Raw genomic sequence first — 24,595 nt, 5'->3', positions numbered from 1 at the left:
CTCCAAAACAGGAGACAGAGACACTTGTGCCCATCTTCTAAAAAAAGAAAATTAATCTGTTACTGAATGGATAGAATTTGAACCCTCAGTTTGAAGAGCCCTGAACAGGGGATACAGGAAAACATAAAAACGATGTGAAAAACGTCAGTACTTGATCTAAGAGTACTGATATAATAATAATAAAAAAAATAAATCAAAAGAATCAATTCGGGAAGTTCACAGCAATTCACCCAAAGCCTGGACAAGAACACTAGCTCAGCTGCACTCTGCTATAATGGGAGGTGGCATGTAACCAAAGGGCAGTAACATCTCTGCTTTTTTACTCTTGTACAAGTATATAAAGAACACATTTCCAATAACTGCAATTTGACACATACTTTAAGAACGTACAAAACTACTTGCATTTCTTCAGAATATTCACAAGTAAGTATCTTAAAGCTGCTTATAATTTGTGCAGTAGTTTCACAGCAATCTCATCTGAAATTACCAGAGATTATCTAGGCTTTTGCATCCACCTTAATTTTTTAATTGGATAAAAGTCAGTGAGATTAGTTGCAGGATTCAGAAGCCTTCCTGAATTTATAGAAGTTAAGCCTTTAAAAAAAATACATTTGCAGTATCTTTTAAAATGTGTATATACACACACCCCCATACAAAAAAAAGATATCCAACCTTTTCAAATTATTTAGTTCAGGATGGTAAAAAGGCAGAGTTAGGAAGTTTGATAGACAATAACCATTACGAAGACCATTTATAAGTAGGGAAACAAAATCAGAAAGATGAAGTAACGTGCAAATGCAGAGACAGCAAATTAGTGACCAAATCAGGATTTCAGTACAGAATCTCTGACTTCAAAGCATATACTTTGAAGGCTTCCCACATGTAAAGCTCAGAAGAAACTGATAAGCAGAATGAAAGTCACTGGGATCGGAGTTTAGCAGAGCTAACAGTTGTGCTTTAGTAATTACAAGCGATCTGGACACTGACTCTAACCTGAACTCACAGCAGAATACTCAGCACTGATTCAGTATCAAATTTAATGGACATAATGAACCATTATCATCACATCCAGGAGTACCGTCCATTTTCTTTGATTATTTCCACAGACTATCCAAAACTCAAGTCCACTTAGCTTGTGAAGTCTGATGAGAGCACAGCCTGAGGTAATACAGACACAAAAACAACTCATAAAAGATTATGCCAGGCTTTATTTAACAAGGAAAAATAAAGCAGAACCACAATGGAAGAAATGGTTGTAGGTTTTTTTGTTGTTTGGGGTTTATTTATTTATTTATTTACTATTGTTTGTTTCACATATTTTGCATAAGAATATATTACACTGGCTTTTTTTAATACATTCTGGGGGGGAGAACCATTGCTCCATAAAAGCAGAACCACAAAGTATGATAAAAAACATTGAGAAAGTGTTTCTTTTTTGGATATGACTATAAAATATTTTTTCTGTATCTTTTAGTGTACTGTATTCAAAATCTATTTTAAAATGTTTTAAATCACAAATAAAAATGGATTTTTAGATATCTGTAGTACTATGTCACCTAAATGGTTACTTCACATTCATATTATGAATTCTGGGGTAACCAGAATCAGCAGTTCCCCAAGTAATCCAGTTCCCCAAGAGACACTGTCTCTTTTATTTACCAAGCACAGATATCTTTCTCATTGAAAAGAAAACAGAAACCTTTGAGTTCAATTAACTGTCCAGCCTCAACAAAAGTGCATTGCAGTAGATTCTTTTTTAACGGAATAATTTATCAGAACTCTCTTTAATGCTTTTTTCATAACATTGAAATACCTCAGAAAAGAGGATGAAAAATTCAATTGTGTAGAGCTGATCAGAGGAACAAAAATCCACTCTGAACAAAGGTAAGCCGATTAACTTCTTCATAAAAATCAATATATTTGATACTGCAAAGAACAAAGAATGTATAAGAAAACAAGAAAGAAATGAATTTGTGGATTTTTTTAAAGCAAATTGCTAACTAAAAGTACATGGACTCTGTTACCATATTTTCAATATTGTTATAGTCATTTAAATGTGTTCCCTTAGTCCCAGAAGTGCAAAGATGACTCTCTGGATAAGGAGAATGTTATTAATGTATGCAAAGTGGACAATTCAGCGTTTTCTGAGTAAGTTCACTTAATAGTTTTATATGATATGTTACATTTGAAATAAAAGGTAAGAACTCTAACTTATCTTTTCAAAAATGTAGCTGGGCATTTGTAGCAACTAATACTGAATTTTGAAATGTATATGTGTGTCACAGAGCCATCTAAGCCACGCTTGACAAATAATACCTAGTATCATGGGGACTCCAACATTATTCTAGTTTGGGTAATGTTGAAAAACAGGTATCTTTGAAGGTTTTAAATTTATGAGCTCCTAATTGCAGGCAGAAGACAAAAGAAATATTTTTACTTAGCCGTTTATGAACCCAATTAAAAAGCTGTTACGTGGCTATACCTAAATTCTGGTGAAGCCCACTTTTTAAAAACAACAGGTTCTTGCCTGTTTGAGACTTGGCCTTGCTAGAAACAAGAACTGTAACTGCTAGAATAGCAAGAGGAGTGGTTTTCCCCTCAGAGATGAAAAAGTATTTCAGCCTTTTTCAGCCAGTAGTTACAGGGCTCAGCTGGCAGGTACAGCCATCTTCTGGCAACCTAAAAAACAACAGAGGAGTGACACAACTACATAAAACTGCCTTGGCAGCATCAAGATGGCAGAAGGAAATGGCACTGCAGTCAGCCTTGAAGGTATAAACCTCTGCAGCACTGGGAGTGAGTTGGCATCCACACTGCCCTGTGAATAAGAAATTTATGAGTTGGACAGAGAATTAGGTGAACTTAAGGAAAATATTGAGAAAGAGTAATGAAAAACTGAATTCCTGAGTTTAACCTCTGGCTGACAGGTTGCAAACAAACAACACTTAGGTGGAGCAGTCACGAGTCATTCCTTCCATGCTGAGAAGGAAGTTGTTTTGACTCTGCTCCCTGTATGAAGTCAAGGACTGCTGCATTTTTTGTATTGGGGATTGTTAGATAGAAATAAAAACAGGCATATGAACTCTCTCCTCGCTTATTTCTACTCATAGCCTAATGGCCAGCACATCCCAAAACATTTAATAAAAATGCATTTTAGGGTGAGACAGCAATACTCTTAGACACCAAAGAGACTTTTGTCTCAAAAACAATACTCTTGCAAACTGTCTTCCAGAAAATTACTAGCCCTGTATAAATTAAACCAAAGTCAGCTGAGGAACTATCCAATCCTGAAACCTTTAAAATACATTTTCACGTGTATGAGGAACTGATGTTAAATTTAAACAATGAGCGTAGTTATTTGGCATCTTAGAGCTTTTCTTTTTGGCACTAAAAAGCTTGTGGCTACAGGTTCTCCCCACTCCACAGTATTCCCTGCTGTATTTTGACAGAGCAAACCTCAATTTTCAGTTAAATACAGAAAGGAAATGAGAAAGGCGGGGGGGGAAGTTACAACTGCAAAAATGTGAACCAATTTGTCCATCCGTCTATTTATTCTCTGCAACATCTACACACCGCAGGACAGATAGAAGTTCAAACACAAGGACTGGCGGAACAATTCTAGGGCAAAGATTTCTGTAAGATCCCCCATCATTTTGCAGCTGCAGATGGAATCAATGAAAGACAGCTGAGCCAAAACACAGCTAATCGAACGAGCACATGTGAGTCTGGGAACAACGGACTTCTACACTGAACCCACTTCTACATCAAGTCTTTCTGTGAATTTAGTCAACGTTCTCTATATTAATTTGATTTTTCTGGGAAAGTTTTTCAATAGCACTTATATGATTTAGGAGCAAAAGACCTATTACAACTCATGAGGATGTAAGCTCTAAATCTACAGGGTGCTTTTCAAAAATGTAAAATGGAAAAAACAATCATTACTTTCTGCCTTCTAACTACACAGATGCAAGGACTAAAAGGAATATCCAGTACTGTCCCTGCGTGAACTCCTCACTTTTCCAAGACTCAAGAGGCTAATATAACCTTATCATGACTTCAGGTCAAAAGATTGAGTCTAATGGAGGAATGGAAGGAATTAATTTCGGCGCTCAGGACCTTTAATTGAGAGCAGATGGTGCCGAGTCCCTATAAATTTAAAGTCTGGGGCCTGTTAACAAAAGCATCTAATCTCATCTCAATTGCCATAAGCAGCCAGGACCAAACAATATTGAGTTTATAAAACAATATAACAATCTCCTAGAACTCCACTGAAAGCAAATAAGCAGCAAAGACAGTTAATGAAAAAGACGTCATATGTTCCCTGCAGCTAAAGTAGTTAAGGGAATGAACAGCAGAATTCCCCACTGAGTGCAGCTTTTAAGCAATTTTAAGTAAATCTACTTATAAAACATACAGCAATCATGCAACAAAAAACTTAGCAGCTTGAACAATCCTGGTTAACTCTACATGGAAGGAGACTGGACACCAACCATTTAACCCAATAGTGATGATAGAGACCACTCCTTTCAAAGTCATTTTGACCTAGATATCTTGAAAACTTTGAATATTCAAAAGAACACCAAAGATTATAAACTGTCTTGATAAATTCAATATCCATCTTCAACAGCAGGCAGAAAAGACAACTCTGAAACCTTCTCTGAGAACTAACTTCTGCCAAAAAGGATCTTAGACTTCTCACCTCTGCAGTTTTTCTACAAATTCCACAAGCAACCAATACAGTTTGGTTCAGTGAAACACATTACAGAAAGAAATTGAAGTTTTGCGTAGAGACAAAGCAACCCAGATTCTTTAGACTGTCTGCCACAGGTGCAGTCTGAGACTCCACAGCATTAGTCATCAGCAATTATACAAGACATTTTATTTGTAACTATAAAGCAGTTTATAGAAGCTTTATATTTATAAAACCCCAGCTATTGGCGGGTGGTGGGCGGGGGGGCAGGAGGCAAATCAATCTCTTTCTCCAGCATATAGTAGGTTAGTGGCAGAGTGTGTAACACCAGAATAACTTTGCTTTGACTATGCTTATGACTGCACATGGATTCGCTACGGAAATGCTTTAAAGTTTCCAGGTCATTTGAAGAAGAAACAAGTCTCCAACCCTGTATATTTAATCTGTAAGAAAACCACGTTTACAAGCTGTGAAAATAAAACTGTTTAAGAAAAGGTCTTGCAAGGATAGCCATATATATGCATACAGCCATATACACACATTTCACCACAAAGGACAAAAAGCAATCATAATGTAGTCAACCAGAGAAATCAGCCTGTTGCCGGTCTTTAACTCTGTCGTGGCCTGACAATCTGGAACAAAGGTTTCCCAGGTCAGTTACTTCTTTTTCTGCTGTGAATACAGCACCAGAGGTGGAAACACTCACATTTTGTCTCAGACAGACCTAGTCAGCAGCCACAGTACCCCAGGGAGGGATTCATCAGGAGGAACACAGACCTGGCACAGCAGCTGCACAGAACCTTCAAACTCCAAGAAAAATGTTGTCTATTATGGACATTCTTGTAGAAAATATAAGAGATATGCCTATTAATAATTTGCATATTCATAATTTAATCAATAACTAATTTACATTGTTCCCCCTCATCTTTCCTAACTTGATGCTGTATGTTCAGAATTATGAAATTAAAAAAAAAAAGATATTGAAACCTGGACTAACCCACAATGATTGCAGTAGGTGTTAAAGGCCTTTCCACTAAAAGGTTTCTTACGTAGAGTAAAAAAAAAAAAAATTATTCTCCTTGGCTTCAGTGGGCCAGAACGACATTTCTTCCCTACAACATGAAAGTGAAAGCAACAGATAACTAAACACAAAACCTATAAAATTTAGGAAGAAAATGGTACACTGAATGAGAAGGGGTTGAATAAAAATCAAACCCACAGCTTAACATGCATTTCTATTCCTGAGATTTGAGACCCCATCTTCTTTCCACTTTCAATCAAGGGAAAAAAGCTTACGTTTTGCCAACAGATCAGGCAGCACATCATATAAACAAAAAAAAAAAGCTCTGATCAGTTCAATCCACATACTGTTTTAATAATTGTAAAAGGAATTAATTTTCAAATTTGACTTGAAAAAATATCAATCTGAATTCTCATCTGAATCAAAGAAATAGAACTTTTTATCCAGAAAATATCAAAATAAGTCTTTACATGGGTTTAATAAGAGTTAGTTTTAAAGAACTGTCTATTCCAAAAGTCTTAGCAGGTTTTTGTTTAAAAAAAAATCTTGACAAATTTTTTCCAGCTGTTATTTGATCAGCATACAAAGGCTGTCACCTATAATTATTACTAATATTCTGACAATAGCACAGCCTATATTTACTTTAAAGCTATATTTAATTATACAAGTAAATACAATTAAAATCTCATTTCAAATCAAGATTAGATTAATCTTTAAAAAAACACTTTTAACACAACTGAATATGACTAATCCTACTCTTTATATAGAACTGGTAATATTTAGACTTTACCATTAATTTGTTTTTGTCTAATAAATACATAAATGTACGTGTACACGTACGCCCCTATACCCACATAACTATGGAGGAAATGAAGGAAGTGGTAGCTGAGAAACTTGCTTTCAAATAACAATAAACCAAATAATTTCACAGCTCTGACAGATTTTTTTTTTCTCCTTTTTATTCCAGTGATAATTACGTCAATAAACCTGATTCAGCAAATCTGTTGCTCTCTAATTCATTAATTAAAACAATTTACTGCTACCACTGTGATTTTTCAAGGACATCAAAACCACATTCCAAATCAAAACAGCAGAGATCATCAGTTTATAGATGTGCAAAGCATGCTTTCCTTTCATGGCAATCTCACAATTAAAACACAACTTAAATGAAAGAGAGCTGTTTTCTCTTAAGATTTCCTTGTGCAAGCATGACCGGAAGAACACATTTATTTAGGGGGACTGAATAGCAATATTTTTATATCAAACTTAAAATGAGGAGGAAAAAAAGGTGTATGAAAAGTTAACCATTTCCAATTAGAAGAAAAAACAATATAAATATTATAGCAAATTGCAGAACAACATTTTTATAGCCTTCATTTTCTCAACACATTTCCTACTCGTTAATTTTTGGGTTAAATAACACAGTTGACTTACAAAATACAAAACCAGAAAGGAAGTGAAGAATTTCTTTTGTCCATCCTCTTCCACAAATGAGGACTGACAGGAACTAGACCAACATTTTAGAATTGTATTGGAAAATATGTTAGATGATTAAATATTCGCATGGTCCCCAACAATCTTTCACCAAGTTATCCTTGGAATGCCACTGCCTGAGCTAACTTCTGCTTTGTGCTATTTGCATCATTTGCTTCTGATCCTCTTTGCCATACGTGGCAGCAATGTCTAGACAGAACATGCTAGGCGCAACAGTCCAAATTCTCCCAATCTCTTCTAGTGTTGTGCATTTAAAACATCTGATCATTCTTGTTAACCTTTCTCTAGGCCTCCAGCAGGCTGGCATTTTCCTCAAAATGTAGTCCCAAAAACAGTCACAGAAACACAGTATCTCTGCCTTACCATTGCTGAGTGCGGTAGTTGCATTATTTCACCGACACTGTACACAAAGACATTTTATAAGGTTGTGAAAGAAACCCTCACATACCACAGAAAACACCATTGACAAAAAACCACAATAACCTTCAGCTGACGGGTACCCAGGAGGAATACAGAAACCTTTCCTGGACATGCAGGACAGGGGATAGGGAAGCGAACGCTCAACCACAGTTGAGAAGCCCTACCTCTGCAGAGGAAGAATAAGCTGTTAGGCATCACTTACACAAGCTGGGCATACGTAAGTCCAGGGAACTAGACAGGAGGCATCCACAGGTGCTGGCAGAGCTGACCAATGTCACTGAAAGGCCATTCTGTGATTCCTGGAAAGGTCATTGCAATGGAAGAAGGTTCCTGATGACTTTTTAGAAGATAAAGGTCATATCTTCAAGAAGGGCAAGGAGTATGTGGGGAAGTAGAGGCAGTCAGCCTCACCCCAGTCTCCCAGGGAAGATTATGGAACAAATACTGCTTGAGTTATCCTTCATATGCCTAGACAGGGCTCCAGAAAAAGAAAGTGATTGATAACAGCTAAAATGTATTTACCAAAGGCAAATCACACCCGAACAACGTGATTTCTTTCTGTGAACAGATAATAATCTCAGCAGACAAAGGGAGAGCAGGAGATGTTGTTTTCCTTGACTTTAGCAAGGCTTTCAACATGGTCTCCCATACTATCCTGGTAGCCAAGCCAGAGGGAGATGGACTGGATGGGTGAGCTACAAAGTGCAGTTTGTGGGAAGATGGTTGTACGAAGAGGCTGAAAGAATAGCATTTTGTAGTGCAAAGTCCAACTGTTGGCCAATATAAATCACATTCCTCAGGGGCTAATGCTGTTTTATGTCTGTACTATATTTAACATATTGAGAATGAACTGGATGGAATGTGTCCTCAGCAAGTTTGTGGATGACACCAAGCTGGAGAGAGACATCAACACACGGCAGGACAGGATTGCCTTTCAGAGGAATCTCAACAGGCTGTAATGATTGGCTGGAAAAACCTCATGAATTCCAAAGGCAGAATAACTTCATCGAACAGTACTAGCCGGGAGCCCACTGGAAAGCAGCTTTGTAGTGAAGGAGCTGGGGAGTCAATGTAGACAAGAAGTTCAGCAGTGTGCCCTTTCAACAGTAAGGCCTAACCACATACTGGGCTGCATTCAGAAGATCGGAGCCAGCACACCCTGGGAAGTGATTAGTCCCTTTTATTCAGCTTTTGAAGACCACATCTAGAGTACAATATTCAGTTTGGGGCTTCTCAGTACTCACACAACATGGACAAACTGGAATGAATTCAGTGGAAATTGACCGTGATGACTGGAGTGCTGAAGCATACAACTCAAGGACAAGCTGAGCGAGCCTAGAAAAGGCAAAAGGTGGATATCTAACTTCAGTTTTCCACTACCCAAGGCAGTGGTCACAACTTCAGCAAGGGAAACTCTGATTAGATATAAAGGGGGAAGAAAATTCACACTGAAGTTGGTTAAGCACCAGAACAGTTGCCAAGAGATGATGTGGAATGTCTCTTGTAAATTTTCAAAACTCAACTGAATAAAGCTTTGAGCAACCTCATCTAAATTAATGTTAGTCAAGCTCTAAGCAGATGCTTGAACCAAATGACCTCCAAGGTTCCTTCTAAGCTGAATTATTCTATGATTTTCTAAAGGACTGTGATTCAGCCGCTTCTCTTTCTCACATTTGGGAAATTTCATTATTCTCACTTAAATGTAGGTCTTCGCACTTCTATTTACTGAACTGCTTTTTTTTTTCCATGTGGAATTATTTCCCCAGCTTTCATCCTGTCATACAAAGCACATGTCATTCCTTCCAGGTTACAACCTTCTGTTTGTATTATCCAAGTCACTCAGAAAATCTTGACACACTATGTGGAGTATTATTTAATTCAACTTGCCAGTTCATGAAATACTGATAATAATTCTTTATGGATTTTCCCAATAAGCTGTACATTTATCTTGTAATAATTAACCTGAAGTCTGTGTCTCTATGAGTATGTCAGGAGTGAGGCAGTGTCGGAAGCCTTACTAATATCAACATACCTATTACTGTTAGCACCTGCTCCTTTTTTCTTAAGGTGTGTCTTACACTATCACAGAAGGAAATGAGGATAGTTTGACAAGACTCATTTAGTACAAACACATGCTTATTGTCATAAAGCATGAACTTTTAAAATTTCTTTTTTTCCAGGATGTTTCCTGTCTAACTGTTAGGCAGGTTCCTCCTCCTTCTCTTTGCCCCTTCTGAAGTTGCTCTGTTCATTTGGTTTTGCCTTCCAGAACCATATCCATCCTCAATGATTTCTCAGACATGAGTCATAAAAAGCTCAGAGGCTGTAGACACACCATACACGCAGGACAAATTTTATTTACCTAAGTAACCTCTAATTCTTTATTTAATAGTATAAACATTAGCTCTGTGATCAGTTACTCAAGGTAGCAAATGCTAAAACAAAAACAACCAGAAGAAAACATATCAGCAATATATTACCAGTCCTCCTTCACTGTTAAGTAATAAATCAATTCCCTCTTTTTCCCTTTTCTTAGCATTCATGTTTCTGTACAACTTTTCACTTTTTTGCCGATTATGTCTCAATTTTATTTGTGCACCTGGACCTCCTCAATTGCATCCTTGTAAGCTCCTCCTCAGAAATTTGACCTTCCTTCCATTTTCTGCATGGTTCTTGTAATTCAGATCTCTGGAGAAATCCTGAGCCTGGTCTTTGAACACATCTTTTGCCACTCCTTAACATCAGAAGGATTTATAAGCATAGAGAGCCAAGAGTGAATTCTCTGAAAGTTTCTTCTTAGATTTGCTTTTCCTTGCAGACCCCAATTCTAATTTTATTGCCGTCACCTGTTGTTAAGCTTAAACTTAGCTCTTAAGCCAGATTTGGTTAAGTGTTTCCAAAGAGTCACATCCTCTGGCCTGATATTCTGTACCCAGCTCCCATCATGAAAGCATCATTAAGATGGCCCTTTGGAATCTCATGCCCTTCCTCAACAGCAAGTTCAGTGACACTCAAATCTCCAAAATCCAGGAGATCCCCGAAAGTTACTGGAAAAAGGTCAGCCCAGCTGGTACCTCTGGCTACCACTAGCCAAAGGAATTATCAACATGATTTTCAATTGCATGAACAATGAACACTAGGAAGATTTACTGAAATACATCCACAGAACTACAATCATAATAGAACAGAATCTGAAAACTGGCATAATGACAGAAAACTTGTGATAATATTGCAGAAAACCAGGAATGACTACTTGTGTGTATGGACTTCGGTTCCATGTGTCTGTAACCAAAGCAAAATTTGTATGCCTTTTTAAATATCAAGTATTATTTCAGAGCTGACTTCTGTCAACAATAAACCAGACTATTACCTGGTCATGAAATTTCTTAGCAGCAAAGCAGTATTTAAGAGATATTGGCATGCTTAATGAGGAGTAGATAATTGCTAGATGGAATACTTGTAGGAAAGAGTGAAGAAGCTGTAAATAGTGGTGTGGCAGTAGGATGAACATTAACTCATCAGCTATGTGGCTTGTTTTCATCAGCAGGCTCAGCATTGGGCTAGCAGATACCAAGCAGTACCTATTCCATAGAGTTCATGTAAGTCAAGTTTTGCCTTAGCATAAAGAAGGATGTTAAACAGGTGAAAATGAGTAACACTACTGCCTGAATGATGTACGTTATTTAAGAATGTAGAGTTCAGGTATATGTTATAGACGTACTGGGTTAGAGAGAACAGACTTAAAATGTCTTGACAAGTATCTTACCAATGTATTTCTTGGTTTTCAGAGATCTGAATGCCAGTAAATTCACCATTCTGGAAGGACAAGAGAGCATTAGGTTCACAAGAATGCTAACTTTAGAAACTGGCTAAGTTGGAGAGGAAGCAAGCAGGTGCCCACGCAGCTGATAAACTGGTATTTTCTCTGTAGAGAAATACTCAGCAATGAACACTCTACCAGAAGTAACTAGTTTTCTCTATCCATGAAAAGTGGGTCCAAGTTTCAAATCACTTATCTAACCAATTCAGAACAACTGCGTGAGGCCATGATTTCATACTCCTCTCTCCCTTTCTTTTTATTATGCTACATCCTGATCTCCTCTTCTAACAAACCCCCATATCAGGGCAAAACTTCCACCAAATAAGAAATTAAAACCCCATGTTCTAGTGCCTTCAGAACTATTTTCTCTATGCCTAGCTAGTCGTTGTGGCTGTGGGTCAACTATGCGGCACACATCTATCTGGAGTGCCCAACTCTTTTTCAGAAGCACTGTCAACAGTGTTTCCAAAGGGAGAGAAGGTGACATGGACTTCCTTAAGTCTTAAATGGGTGTCTTTCCAGTCACAATCATTGCCACAGCCTGGGTTTCAGTCCAGCACAAAAAGTGCATAAAAAGCTGGTCATATAACTTTACAATAAATAAATAAGTCCATAAGGAACTGGACTTTAGCAATAACTCACTCAAACTCTCATATTTTACTTATTAGCTTTCTGATGTCTCATGAAGTCAGCAAAGGCAGTTTAATGGATTTAAAAATAATTTTAATACATAAGTGAATTCTAAGATACCTTAAAAATATATTGACCTTTTAAGCAAAAGGGCCATTTGAAGCCTAACTACAACTTCTTGCTCATACTCTGCTGGAATATTTATCAAGTTTAAAAGACAAGCTTTAGTAATCTTGGAACAGCTTAACAACATAAAGTTACTGGCAAGCTCCTACAACAATTACTAACATAAATTTCTTGATGCAGCATTTATGAAATAACTTGCAATGGGAATGGAGAAGTAAGCCTGAAGAAGCACATTCATGCTCAGTGTGTTCTCCAATTGAGACACCATACTGTACGTGACACTGGTAGGTTGCCCAAATTAACAGATGCAGGTCCTCCTTCAGGGAGGCTGACATGACGCATCTTTCAGAATATGATGCCAAGAGTCATATATGGAACCTGAATGAGCTCAAAGAAAAATATTTATTTTCAGAATGATTTACTGAGTACTAACCTAAAACTTTGATGTGAGAATGTATCTATAAACCCTGTGTTTGGAAAACAGTTCTGATGTTTTCTAAAAAATAATTAAAATCTTCTGGCATTCATGGTATATCTCAAATTTTGCAACTTATTCATACGCAATATTATTTTTTTAAAGACACTCCCAATCCTGCCAATATTATTCACAAATTTAGGTTGCTTTTGCAGGATCTTAGAAACATAATGTTGAGACCTCGACAAATATCTTTAACAAACCATTTCCACTTACTTATTCTTTGTGATTATGCAACAGAACCTCAAGTTCTGCCTTCCTGAGGGCTATGCATTCCACAACTATTTCAGAAGAGCAAATACACACAACGGTTACAAGGAAAGCAAGGAAATTGTGTTTTGATGCCAAGCTTCTTTTCTTGCCTAACTAGCGAGAAACATTCAACAAGTACATTCAAGAAATGGTTAATCCTGAGTTCATAAACCTGTAGAGTAAGTCACTGTTCTTATCGTTGTGAATAGTCCCATTAACTCCAATAACGTCTGCTTATGGTAATGGACTATTTAAACAGTGAATAGTTTTACTGGGTGAACAGTGGGATTGCTCAAGAACTGAGGCCTTTAGGTGAGGAAAGCATCTGGTGGTGTGTTTTGCTCATCATAACCTGTTGCTCTTTATCTACCTTAGAGGTAAATATGCTGCATAGAAATGCATTTACCTGTAAAACAGTTCCATTAAAACTCAGTCAGGAATCTTTCACACACAGCAAAGGGGGATACAGTACAGAGGACTCATCATAATTCTAACTTTGGTTTCAAAGCCTTATCAGGTTTGCAGATTTTAACAGTATACTGACACAGCTATTAACTTCAGGCCATAAATTAACAAAACTCACACCTGCAGTTTGGTCCTTTGATTAGAGCACATGTACCTGCCACGACGATATGGCTTCCCTGGCTTTAAATTACATTTTCTAATTGTACTGTGAGCATTTAACATACTGAGTTCCAACTACATGTATAAAATCATTTCCCAGCCAAACCTTCCATGTTCAGTGGCAACAAAAAACCAGAGAAAAAGAGAAGATTAAGCTTTTCACCACGTCTGTAACATCTCCACTGAAATGGTGACTCATGACATGGTCCCAGTAATATATGTTTCATAACCCTATGGGACTCTCAAGCATCAAAATTTCATTAGCCTCACAGCAGTCCCAGTCCCTTCTTAAATTGGACTGCTGGCCTCCTTATCAATAAATAAGTCAACTGTGATCCTTTTTAGTGACTAAAGTCTTTGAAATTGTATCAAACATCAGACACTCATTGCATAATTTTAACCAGTGCAGAATAACGTCTTTTCTAACATATTCACAGTCTCCTTACACATGAAAATATAAAATAAAACTCTAATTCTGAACTCAGGATGGAAGTTTTGGCATATTGTAATCAAGTATTTTGCTTTTTTTCAAAACTGTAAATATGCAGTTTATAAAAAAAGTATACCAAAGCTATTATCATTCTGAAGCAGCCACCTCTTCAGCAATGTAATGTAAAGATATGACTAAGGAAATTGTGTGTGCATGCGCATGTATATATAAATATATATTTTCACGATCATTAACCTAGGGTTTTACAAAAGACTCAAGATAGTCTGTTTCAGCATAGACCTTTCAAAAGGAAAATCAAACGACTGCTCAACAATGTATTCTAGATTGCTTTGCAGCTGAAATATCAAGTCATCCAACAGAAACTCCATTTGCAAAGGGAAGCAGGAAAGTACTCCTGTCCTCCTCTTTCAAAACTTGCCTCCAACTCTAAAACAAATTTTCCAAGCGTGAGACAAGACACCTGCAAACACCAAGAGGTGTCTCGCAGGTACCATGCAGCGTTAAGTCCAACACAAAAAGGAGGATCCCATCTCAAACAGCTGTCTTGCACAGGCATATTCAGTTAGAACCAGTCACCAGAAGAAAGGCAACAAGTATGAATAATATCAAAATACAGCTTTGATTTTGTCTTCTCAAACTGAAGTTAAAATAATAAATAGGCTGGACTAAACATTACTGCTTTTAGTTTAAAATAAAACTGCCTTTTTAAAAAAAAAAGTATTACCATACATATACACCTATATTGCTGTTTCCCACAATGTGTTACAGCTATTCCCAGAGGATGGAAATATAATTGCTATGACTTTTGTATGGCTGAGCAGACAGGTTTAATAAATTAATAAAATTACATGTAAACATGCAGGCAATAGCCATCACTAATATTAATTTTTACTCATTTTTCTTTATTCTTTAGATTTTGTCATATGGAAAGTCATTAAGTTAATAGAACAAACATTTTAATTCTAGTAAAGCTGAAAATCTTCTGCAAATAAAAAGAAGTTAAAGATAAAATACTTTCTAAGATATGTACATTTCACATTTAATACCACATTACGTTCTGTTCATAACTTCAAGTGGAGGTAAAAACACTTTATAAAGCTTTAAAACTGAATCAGTCAATTGTGTTAACCTCTTTTCATTTAAACACTAAGCCTTAATATACAATGGTTATACCCCACATCCTACAAAGCTGCTGTTTAGGGGTTTCTTTGCAGAGTTTAATTGCACAGTAATCCAGTCCCCCAGGCACAAAGACCGCATGTCCCTCTTCACCACAATTCCAATTGCTCTCAACTAGGACGTTTAAAGCACAATCACATTTGTTTTCCAATCACATGAGCCCTGTTAATAAGCTATTCTCTGTGTTCATTCATGCATTCTAAGATTCTGCAACTTCTCCAATGTGTCTCGAAGAAGAGTTTACAATGAAACCTTTGATTGCAAGCAGGCCTTGGGGATCAACTTTATCACCACTTACTTAACTGCTCTCCAAAGGGTAACAGGTGACATGGCCTGAGGTAAAGCAGAGCTAATCTTTTTTGTGATTAAACTCTTTCAAAATTACAGCTAAAATATCACGCCCAAAGCTTGCATCAGTTAGGACTGATACTGAATACTGACTTTTCTGGGAGGAGGAGGAAAAAAATAGGTAAATAATCCAAGGCCATTCCTTTAATGATTTCAAATTACTGAGTGCCAACCAAAACAGAAAATAAAACATTGATTTATATATGGGCATATGCATAAGAACTTACCATTTTCACTGTCGGACTTGTTTTCATGTTCGGTATCAGTCAGAGTGAGGGCTGAGTTGGAACGGCTCGACAGACAGGAACTGCGCCCTGATTTGACCCCCCTGCCCCAAAGTCTCATGGCATGCTCTGGAGACATCACTCCTTCATTTTCAGTATCAGCATCTGACCCTGCACTGATAGAGTAACCTCTGTGGGGGAGCCCCATTTCCGCACAAAATGCCAGTCCTCGACGAGTTGCTGGTTCACAAACTCCTAACTGCCTTAGGGTAAAATTCTGTCCTGATTAGGGGAAAAAAAAAAAAAAAGATAACAAAAGGTGAGAATTGTTTGGTTGTTTTTTTTTTAAAAGAACGCAAAAGTAAAAACTCTAATTGTCTCAGGTATCACACAAGGTGTTTTGTCAAAATTCCGCATATATTACAATCAAGTGGATTCTTTTGTCTCCAGCTCTCTGCGGTGCCCCTGTTCAGTCATACTGCACCTTAGCACTGTTTTGTCAACTGCTTAAACACATCAAAAGTGCTTCTGGGTAGGAAGAAATGTAACAGAACCTGCAAACTAGAGAAAAGCCAATTCAGCACATGAAAGGATTAAAAATAAGAGACAAACATTTTCTTTTTCCTTTTTCAAAGCATGAAAGCAGTAGTGAGGTACTTGTCAGGATTTTTGCGTGCATGTCTGCACGCATGTGCACGTGTGTCCTGCTTGGAGGCCAAAGCAACAGACTATTTCCCCCATACAGACGTCACCTGACATGGCAATGGAAAAACTAAATGGGAACCAAACTCAATTGGTCTTTATTGGATCACTCTGCCCTACTTTAATACACAAATATAAACAAACAGAAACATGGGTACCTGCAAGGACTACAGTGAAGTTATTTTTTGTGTCTCTGTATTTTGAGAAACATTTTAGGCTTTTATTGCCGAAACACAGTCTGTGCATTTCTAACACACTTGTAGCCTCTGTTTTGGGGCAGAGCAAGAGACATAAGTGAATCCCAAATGACTGTATTAATAAATTAGGTGCAATAAACTCGTGACACTTCAATAACTTAGTGTCTAAATTATGCGACACTCAAAAATGACTGTGTTTTTAATGGCTGTGTCTTCATCCTACTTTTATGTCCATAGATTTAAGACTTTTTATGGTATATAGACACTTGGCAAGCTCATTTGCATGCCTGTACCCATAATGCTTTTCCACCCTAGCCCACAGTTATTTCATAGCTCTAGGAACAAATTAGAACACACATTCCATTTTTGAATCTGACAGGCATCCTAAATTCACCACAATTAGTCATTTAAAATAAAAATATGTTAGTAAGAAAATTAAAGCTTATAACACAACAACAGAATCCTATCAATCAGAAAGTAACAGAATTACAGAAGTGTGAATACAGAAGTGTAAAAAAATTCCTGAAATATTAAGAGTTTATGCCCTAGCCACTGACTTGTTTTAAGTGAGCCAGATAATTATTTTATTGCTGTGGTCACATGAAGTTGTCACTGTAAGTTTCTTTGCAGTCAGAATCATAAATGAATTCTGACAATGACTTCCATAAATAATGAAAATCAGTTACTACAGTTAGGTACAAATCAAACCATATTTATTATGCAGCTGTGAATAAATATTTTAACAAAAATACAGCTGGGGAGGTAAATATAAAAGCAATAAACATAGCTATGACTATGTTTGAACAGTGTGAAGGGTATAAGAACAGGGGATTACTATGCACACTGATAGTATTTTGTTATTTTTTTTTAAAGCTATCATGCCATGTGAGTTTTCAGGTTTTGTGAGAGTTGAAACTAATAAGAGAAGCAAACAGGTGAAACAAACCACCCAGTGGTAACAGGGTCAGAGCTGAAAGCAGTAGAGAGTCTAAAATATTTTATTATTTTGCATTTTGGTAAATATATGCTAAGGGTGACAGTCTAGAACACTGGTTTTATGTGTTTGGTACATTATTACATGAATCTACATTTTCAAACAGTTGCCTGAAGTCAGAACCAAATACAGGAGAAGCTCATATGCACGTGTGTATGTATAAATACAGGTGTACCTACACAGACATGAAGCAGCTAAGGTGTATACACAGTTGCACATGCAGCACCTTACTGGTTCTTTGGGAAGCCAAATGGAAAGGAAGGAGGTATTTTTTACCAAAGACAAGGTTATTTGAATCAGTAACAAAACTGATGCTGACTTCAACACTACAAGGTGTTATGCCTATGGTCCCCGTAACATCTCAGTGCTGAGATCTGGAAGGGAGGAAGGATGCGGACAGACACAGATGCTGCCTCTTGAGCCAGAACTAGACCAGCTGCAGGAGGCAAGCACTGCAACCTGCAGCTCCTCAGCCAGCCTGCACCACACAGCCCTGTACTCCCCCCACTGCGAAAAGGGCCTCTTTGCGCTCAGAGAATCACTCAGGGAGACATCTGTGCAGGCACATCAATTTGAAGAGACTATTCTCCCACACACACTTTTTTTTTTTTCCTCTTAAACAAACTATTATTTTTAAGATAAACTACTTCAGGCATTATATAACAACATCCTCCATGATCACTTTCTAGGAGACTTGGTTTCAAGGCACAACATACCACCTACCATCTATTAACAGGTTCTATTTTTCACTTCAGGTTGACAACAGCCTACCTCCATGTAAAATATTTTCATCTTTTTTCCCCTCTTATGAATGGTAAGAAAACCAAAATGGCACATCACAAGGCCAGAACGGAAAAGGAGGGCAGGTTTGTATATTGCTCTCATCACATTCACTATACTAGAGCTCTTCACTACACTGAGAAGTTTTACAGCGTAGCCCAGAAATGTTGTAACAGCTTCAGACACATCAGGCTAAATCGTCTTCTGAATTAATGCTTTCCTAAGAGCTTTACTAAGAGGATTGTACTCCATGTAAGTTGCCTATACAAATGAGGAAAAAAAAGATAAACGAAATCCAAAAAGCCCCACAACCCAAAACAAACCACAAAACCCAAAACAAAAAGTTGACATGGAAAAACATGTATTTGTGTAATAATTTATATCCCAAAGGAAATCATACATATGTGACACAAATATTTTACATCATTTTAAGACTCCTGAACAATGAAAACAGGAAGTCTTCCAGGATCCAGGGGAAGCTGAACCCTGATGGGACACAGACCTAGTAGGCAGCGGAACAGCTGGGAGCTTTTACCTGATAATGAACAATACAATGAAATAAAAATAAAAATTGAAAAAAAGGGTTGCAGGAGCTCAGTGGAAAAAAGGGCATGAAGAGAGGATGTTCCCCTTCTTGTGTTCTCAGAGTTTCTAATTAACCTTTCCAGAATGACTTCAATGTGAGGGATTTAATCATCAGTTTCTTACACTATGCACACATTTGCAATTTCTCCCACTCACAATAAGTGCCTCAACAGTTCATAGAGACTTAAAAATAACTTGGCAATTGTAAAGAACTAATTCCTGAGAAGAAAACGTCGATACAGGATATACAGATAGGCATAATGCTTTGTGGCGGTTTTTTCCTTCCCTTTAAAATAGTATTAAGTGTAAAAAAAAAAAAAAAAATATTAGACACGATGTTTTAAGGAGACTTGTTCTGGAGACACCTTTGGGGGTTTTGGACTATTTGGGATGATGTATCATGAAGTTACGTTTCAAAAACTGACAATAATGCTGTTTATAGCCACTGTACCATTAGATACTGCATTTCTCTTGGCTAGGAATATCAATTTATGGGTAGTGTAAGGAATGCTGACACCCTCCATTTGTGCAGACAAGAACAAGATTAATGTAATAACTCTAAAGTAACTTTCAGGAGCTTGTGCAGCAATCACTGTTAAAAATACAGCATTTGCCAACAATAACCATACACATCTACCTGTTACGTTGCAACCACTTTCTGTGTGAACAATGATCCATGTACGATTGGTGTACCTCCTTAACTACTTTAATACATTCAAAAAAGTATACCAACATAGTGGGTTGTTTGGTTTTTTTTTTTTTTTTTAGAGAGAGGGGGTGTGTGTATATTTCTCTGCCACAATCACCCAGGTTACATTGTCTAGAAATGTAAATTTTTTTTTAATCAAATTTTAATTTAAATTTAATCAAATACTGCATATAAGCAAGTTTGATATATGCAGAAATTATGTATTATTTTAGAAAGTCAGAAGTTAACAGCTGGAATTAAATTAAACATGGCACAAGTGCAGCAGGCTTCATTTCCCTAGCCTAAATTGGGGAAGTTACTCAAAGATATCTATAATAACTTAAGCTTCAAATTGGAATGTTATCTGTGGAAACAGGTTTTTGAAAAGGACCACTAAACAAAAGTTCTTCAGTTGTCAGTCCTTGTTGTAAAGTTGGATCTATACTAAATATATAGACAGAGATATTACCCTAAAACCCATGAAAAGGGGAAAGAAACAAACAGAAGTAAGCAACAAAAAATACCCAACAGAGAATTTGTCAGCATCTCCAGACATGAGCACTGTCCTTATTAACTCATTAACCGCTGTTCAGTCAACAAGTCAGGTTTTAGCAACAACAGGCTATTTCAGAAAAGAGGGAAAGGAAACAAAATTCTGAAAAGCCTCCAAACCATCTGCCTAGTTAGCATAAAAATACACCCACACCCCTACCTTTTAAACCAGGGTAATTATACTTTGAGTGCCTTTGCTGACTTTGGTTTTGTCATAACAGGATAGACATGGTACCAAAAAGGCAGAGGTCCCAAACCCATCCAAGTCTGTACTCAAAACTGGGTTTAGTTCAGCTCTTGTTCATGTTTTTGATGAAGTTCCATCCTGTGTCTGTTGTCTCTACATCCTTTGTTTCTTGTCAGTCCCCCTTCTAATCTTTTCTTCCTTTGTATTTTGTCTCCTTCTGTCTGCCTATATCACCTTCATGCCATTCAAAAAACCAAGCACATTTTCCCTGTAATCACGCTGTGGTAACACATGACAAAAATCCTTATACTAAATTTAAAAAAAGCTGTGAAACAACATATACAGATGCAAAATTATGGTCCTTAGGAGAACCAATCTTCTCCCTTACATTTCCCTGATTCCCTACTTAATCCTGATTTTTTTAATTAAGTCTTATTTAGAAAGCAAATGAGGAAAAATATTTTTCTCAGGTTTTATTTTCTGTCTTCAGACTACTGCATACAAACATGTCCTCATCATACAATGCTTATCATATAAGCTTATTGTATAAGCAACACTGATGTCAGTGTCACTGCAAGAATCATGCTGTTTTCTGCTATTTTGATAATGGGAGAAGTATTTGTTTCCTTTTGTATCCATGTTTAAACACTATATAGTAGGCATATTTTTCCTATTTGAAGCTCCTTACCTGGAGATCATTCTCAACACCTCTTAACACTTTCTGTAGAGTGGAAGCCAGTACACAGCTGCACCACATCTTTGAAATGCTTCATCAATTCTGTACAACCAAGAGCTCAGAACTACTGACCTGATTCATCAGTTTCTTGCCTTCCTAACTCATACATGACAAGTATGAAGGAATAGCTCTGTTAACTGCAAATTGGCTGGCCTCTTCACTTAACTAATTCCTGAAAAAACAGAGTTCAATTAATGTGCTAGTCAAATATGGGAAAGGGAGCTTCTTTGTATATAGCAATAGACTTCAAAACTGTCTTTTCTGTTCTCAGGGTACTAGTTAGTCACTCCAGGACCACTGAGAACATGGGGTAGATGTCATCTTCCTAGATGATCAAAGCAGAGGTGGACTGGTTTAGCAAGAAGTCCACACAATCCTATGGGATCTTAAGTATCACCTACTTTCAAGTATCAATTCTAGCTGGTTCCTTAAGGAAAAATATGTTAACTTCTTTGTGAATACTTTTTCCATTTGCTGGGGTAAATACAGTGCAGCACACTAACAAAGGCGGTCCTTTGTACGGAAAGGTCTTGAGAGGAAACACATAGAATTGGAAGCAAATGTACAGTAGGATAAAAAATTTGCTGGAAACGAAAGGACAAAGATATTAAAAAAGAAAACAGCAAAACAGAGGCCTTGGATGTTCTATAAAACTCTGACAATAAGTGTACAAATGCTGTCTCCAGAAGTCAATGTTAGGTGGGTAGAATACAATTACACAAAAGAAAGAATAAGAAATAGATGTGATACCATTCATTCTGTCACACCAGCTTCACGACATATTTACTAAAAAGGAGTTTTCAAAGCTGTACTTGCAGAGTTCTGTTTGTCAGGATGCAAGAAATCACAGTGAAGACTGACAAGTAATGAGCTTTGCGTATGTTAACATTTTTTCTTTCTGATTTGGCACGTTATTTTGTTATTACTGCAGCCTGATTTTCTCTTTCATTTTTGTGAAAATTATCTGTGAAATTTAAACCATCCTAACCCACTGTATCACATTTTCCTCCTGTTTTTAATTCCTATGTTTTTCTCTTCACACATCACAACCCTTGTCACCTCTTAATCTCTTTCTTGACCTCTCCGCTCTACTCACTTTTCATCTTAACCTCCTTTTCTTGTCACTGTCTGATTTCGAGTGGGCTGTAAGATAGATATGAAAGACAGTTGCTTCTCAAATATATCCATTAAACTACATAAGAAGCATTAAATTAGCAACTGTGCATATAATTTTCAAGTGCTCATTATCTGAGCAAACATTAACCGCACAGTTCTCCAGCTCCTTATGGGCTTTCAAAAGCATACGAGGAGCTTAGTAATATTCTCAGTGACTTCTGAAAGAGTTAACACCAGATACTGTGAGTTCTGAGCTGCACTTACTGTGCCACTCTTGGTAGAAGAGCTTCATGCAATACTCAAAACCTGAGTCAATTCTACAAAAAACCCCCACACTTACTGTTTTGTGGGAAATACAGAATTTCAAACCTAATATTTAAACCAGCCATATACTTTTACTAGCATTAAACCATAGAATCACAAGGAGACACTGACTGAAATGCTAGCCTGGGAAAGTTTTTAAGAAATAGAGCAGAATCAATACAAATGAAACACAGTATCTTCCTGCCACGGGTTTTCCCAATTACAGTTCAAACATGCAGACTCTTCTATGCAGTATGGGAGACGTGTAATCTTACTCCCTGTTAGTCTCAAAGGTGGCAGGGGATCCTCAGTACTAATCCATGGACTAGAACATAAGCAGCACTTTTAATCCAGTATAAGGATAAAGGACTGTTCATCAAGCCCTTCTGAAGTTACTGCAGAGTATGATTAAAGTCTGATGAAGAAAATTTCACAATTGCACAATTCAGAGCTGTAGGCTGCAGCGTCACCAATCATCTTCCAGTAAATGAATTAATAATTTATACATTATGTTTCCAAATTTGGGGATTTTATGTAAAAATCTGGGTTTACGACTATGTTTACATAACATACAAACTAAATTAAGAGAAGCTATCACAGCTGTCCAGATCATGGGTTGCAAGGGAAAAAAAGGATTCTGTGGATTTAAAAAAGAAATACAACTCCATGAGTAGCAAGGAACACAAAGTCTGGATCGTGACCAGAATGCCAGTATAGACATTTTAGGCCTCTATCTTAATCTTTGGATCCCAGGACCAAATCATCAACATCTCACCATCCGTTTATTACAAAATACAAATAAAGCCTAAATTTGATAGATGTGAAGAAAATATGACCCAAGGGTAAGCAATGTAGAGATGATGGATATCCAGTCTGCAGAGAGCCTACAACCCCAGATCTGACAGGTATGAACTGCCACATTAAGGTCAGTACGTTGCTAATGACATGACATACGGCTTGAAACAGGGAAACAAGGTGAGGAAGAAGGAGGCCGCATGAAGACAAGCACACAAAATAGAGCTCAAGCTCACTGCTGTTCCTCCAGATGTTGAGAAAACTACCCTTATTTCTGCCTTTTCACGAGGGAAAGGCACATCCGCCACCACAAGTGAGCAGACAGATCCACAGAGGGATCTATCTCACAGCATGGTAGGAAACTTGATTTATTTAACAGGCTCTGAACTGGTATAAAGAAAAAACCCAACACACCTTATTCAGAATAGCCCCATACATTTTGTTTGTAGGATTTCATAAACAAGTATCCCACATGCATGGGAATTAGCTCTGCAATGCATGGACAGAATGAGGTGCTCAGACCATCACTGTAGGTAACTGCAAGAAGCAACAGAGAGTACAGACCCAAGGATTTCTGCAGAAGTGAAAACCTCTTACTCCCTCACTCCCTCACACTCCTGTCACACACCCCTAAAAGGGTTTCCATTCTGTAAATCCCATAATAAATGTAGTCTAGCATTGTCTTAACTTAGATTTTCTAGCAAAATGTCCATTATGCTGAAGACAAGACAGGATTTATGACTCAGACATATTTACGGCACTGCAAAGCAAAAACGCAGAAACACAGAAGTTGAGGCAAACATATTCCCACGGCTCTGCCATTTCCTCTTTTGGCTTTAGTAAGCTCAGTAATGCTGAGCACTGGCTCTTAAGCCAGTAAGTTGGGACATTCTACAAACTAATTTCAAGAAAGTATCAAGGAACCTTCTGAGGAATGATTCCTATTTTCTTATTTCCTATTCCGCATTTATTTGCCAGTGATGGAATAAGCAATCACTCACAGCTTGGCCTACAGCCCTGACTCTCAGCCCTAAGCACTAAATCAATGGATGGGACAGACGGGACTCTTCAGCCTCTTTCATTCCTCCTCCCCCACTCCATCTCTGTTGGCACACTTTTCTGGCTTTATTCTCTCCATAGATGTTAACATGTTGAAGTCATCCTTCGTAGCCATCCATGTGATCCATTTACCTCCCTGGTCCTCAG

The 24,595-nt window shown here is 37.4% G+C and overlaps 1 protein-coding gene across 9 annotated transcripts in view; it reads right to left on the bottom strand.

Annotated features, from left to right (window-relative positions):
- Nucleotides 1-24,595, bottom strand: part of TENM3 (teneurin transmembrane protein 3) — a 416,806-nt gene that overhangs the window by 283,728 nt on the left and 108,483 nt on the right. For 8 of the 9 annotated variants that reach the window (XM_075091186.1, XM_075091189.1, XM_075091190.1 and 5 more), the window contains exon 3: nucleotides 15,758-16,036. The exons of the other annotated variant lie outside the window; for it this stretch is intronic. In XM_075091186.1, coding sequence (XP_074947287.1) covers nucleotides 15,758-16,036 — 279 coding nt within the window. The remainder of the gene's footprint in view (nucleotides 1-15,757; nucleotides 16,037-24,595) is intronic. 9 annotated transcript variants of the gene reach the window in all.

This window comes from Phalacrocorax aristotelis, chromosome 4 (genome assembly GCF_949628215.1).
Source record: "Phalacrocorax aristotelis chromosome 4, bGulAri2.1, whole genome shotgun sequence".
Taxonomy (NCBI): domain Eukaryota; kingdom Metazoa; phylum Chordata; class Aves; order Suliformes; family Phalacrocoracidae; genus Phalacrocorax; species Phalacrocorax aristotelis.
Note: the sequence above shows the minus strand (reverse complement) of the source record. Positions and strands in the feature narration are given on the sequence as shown.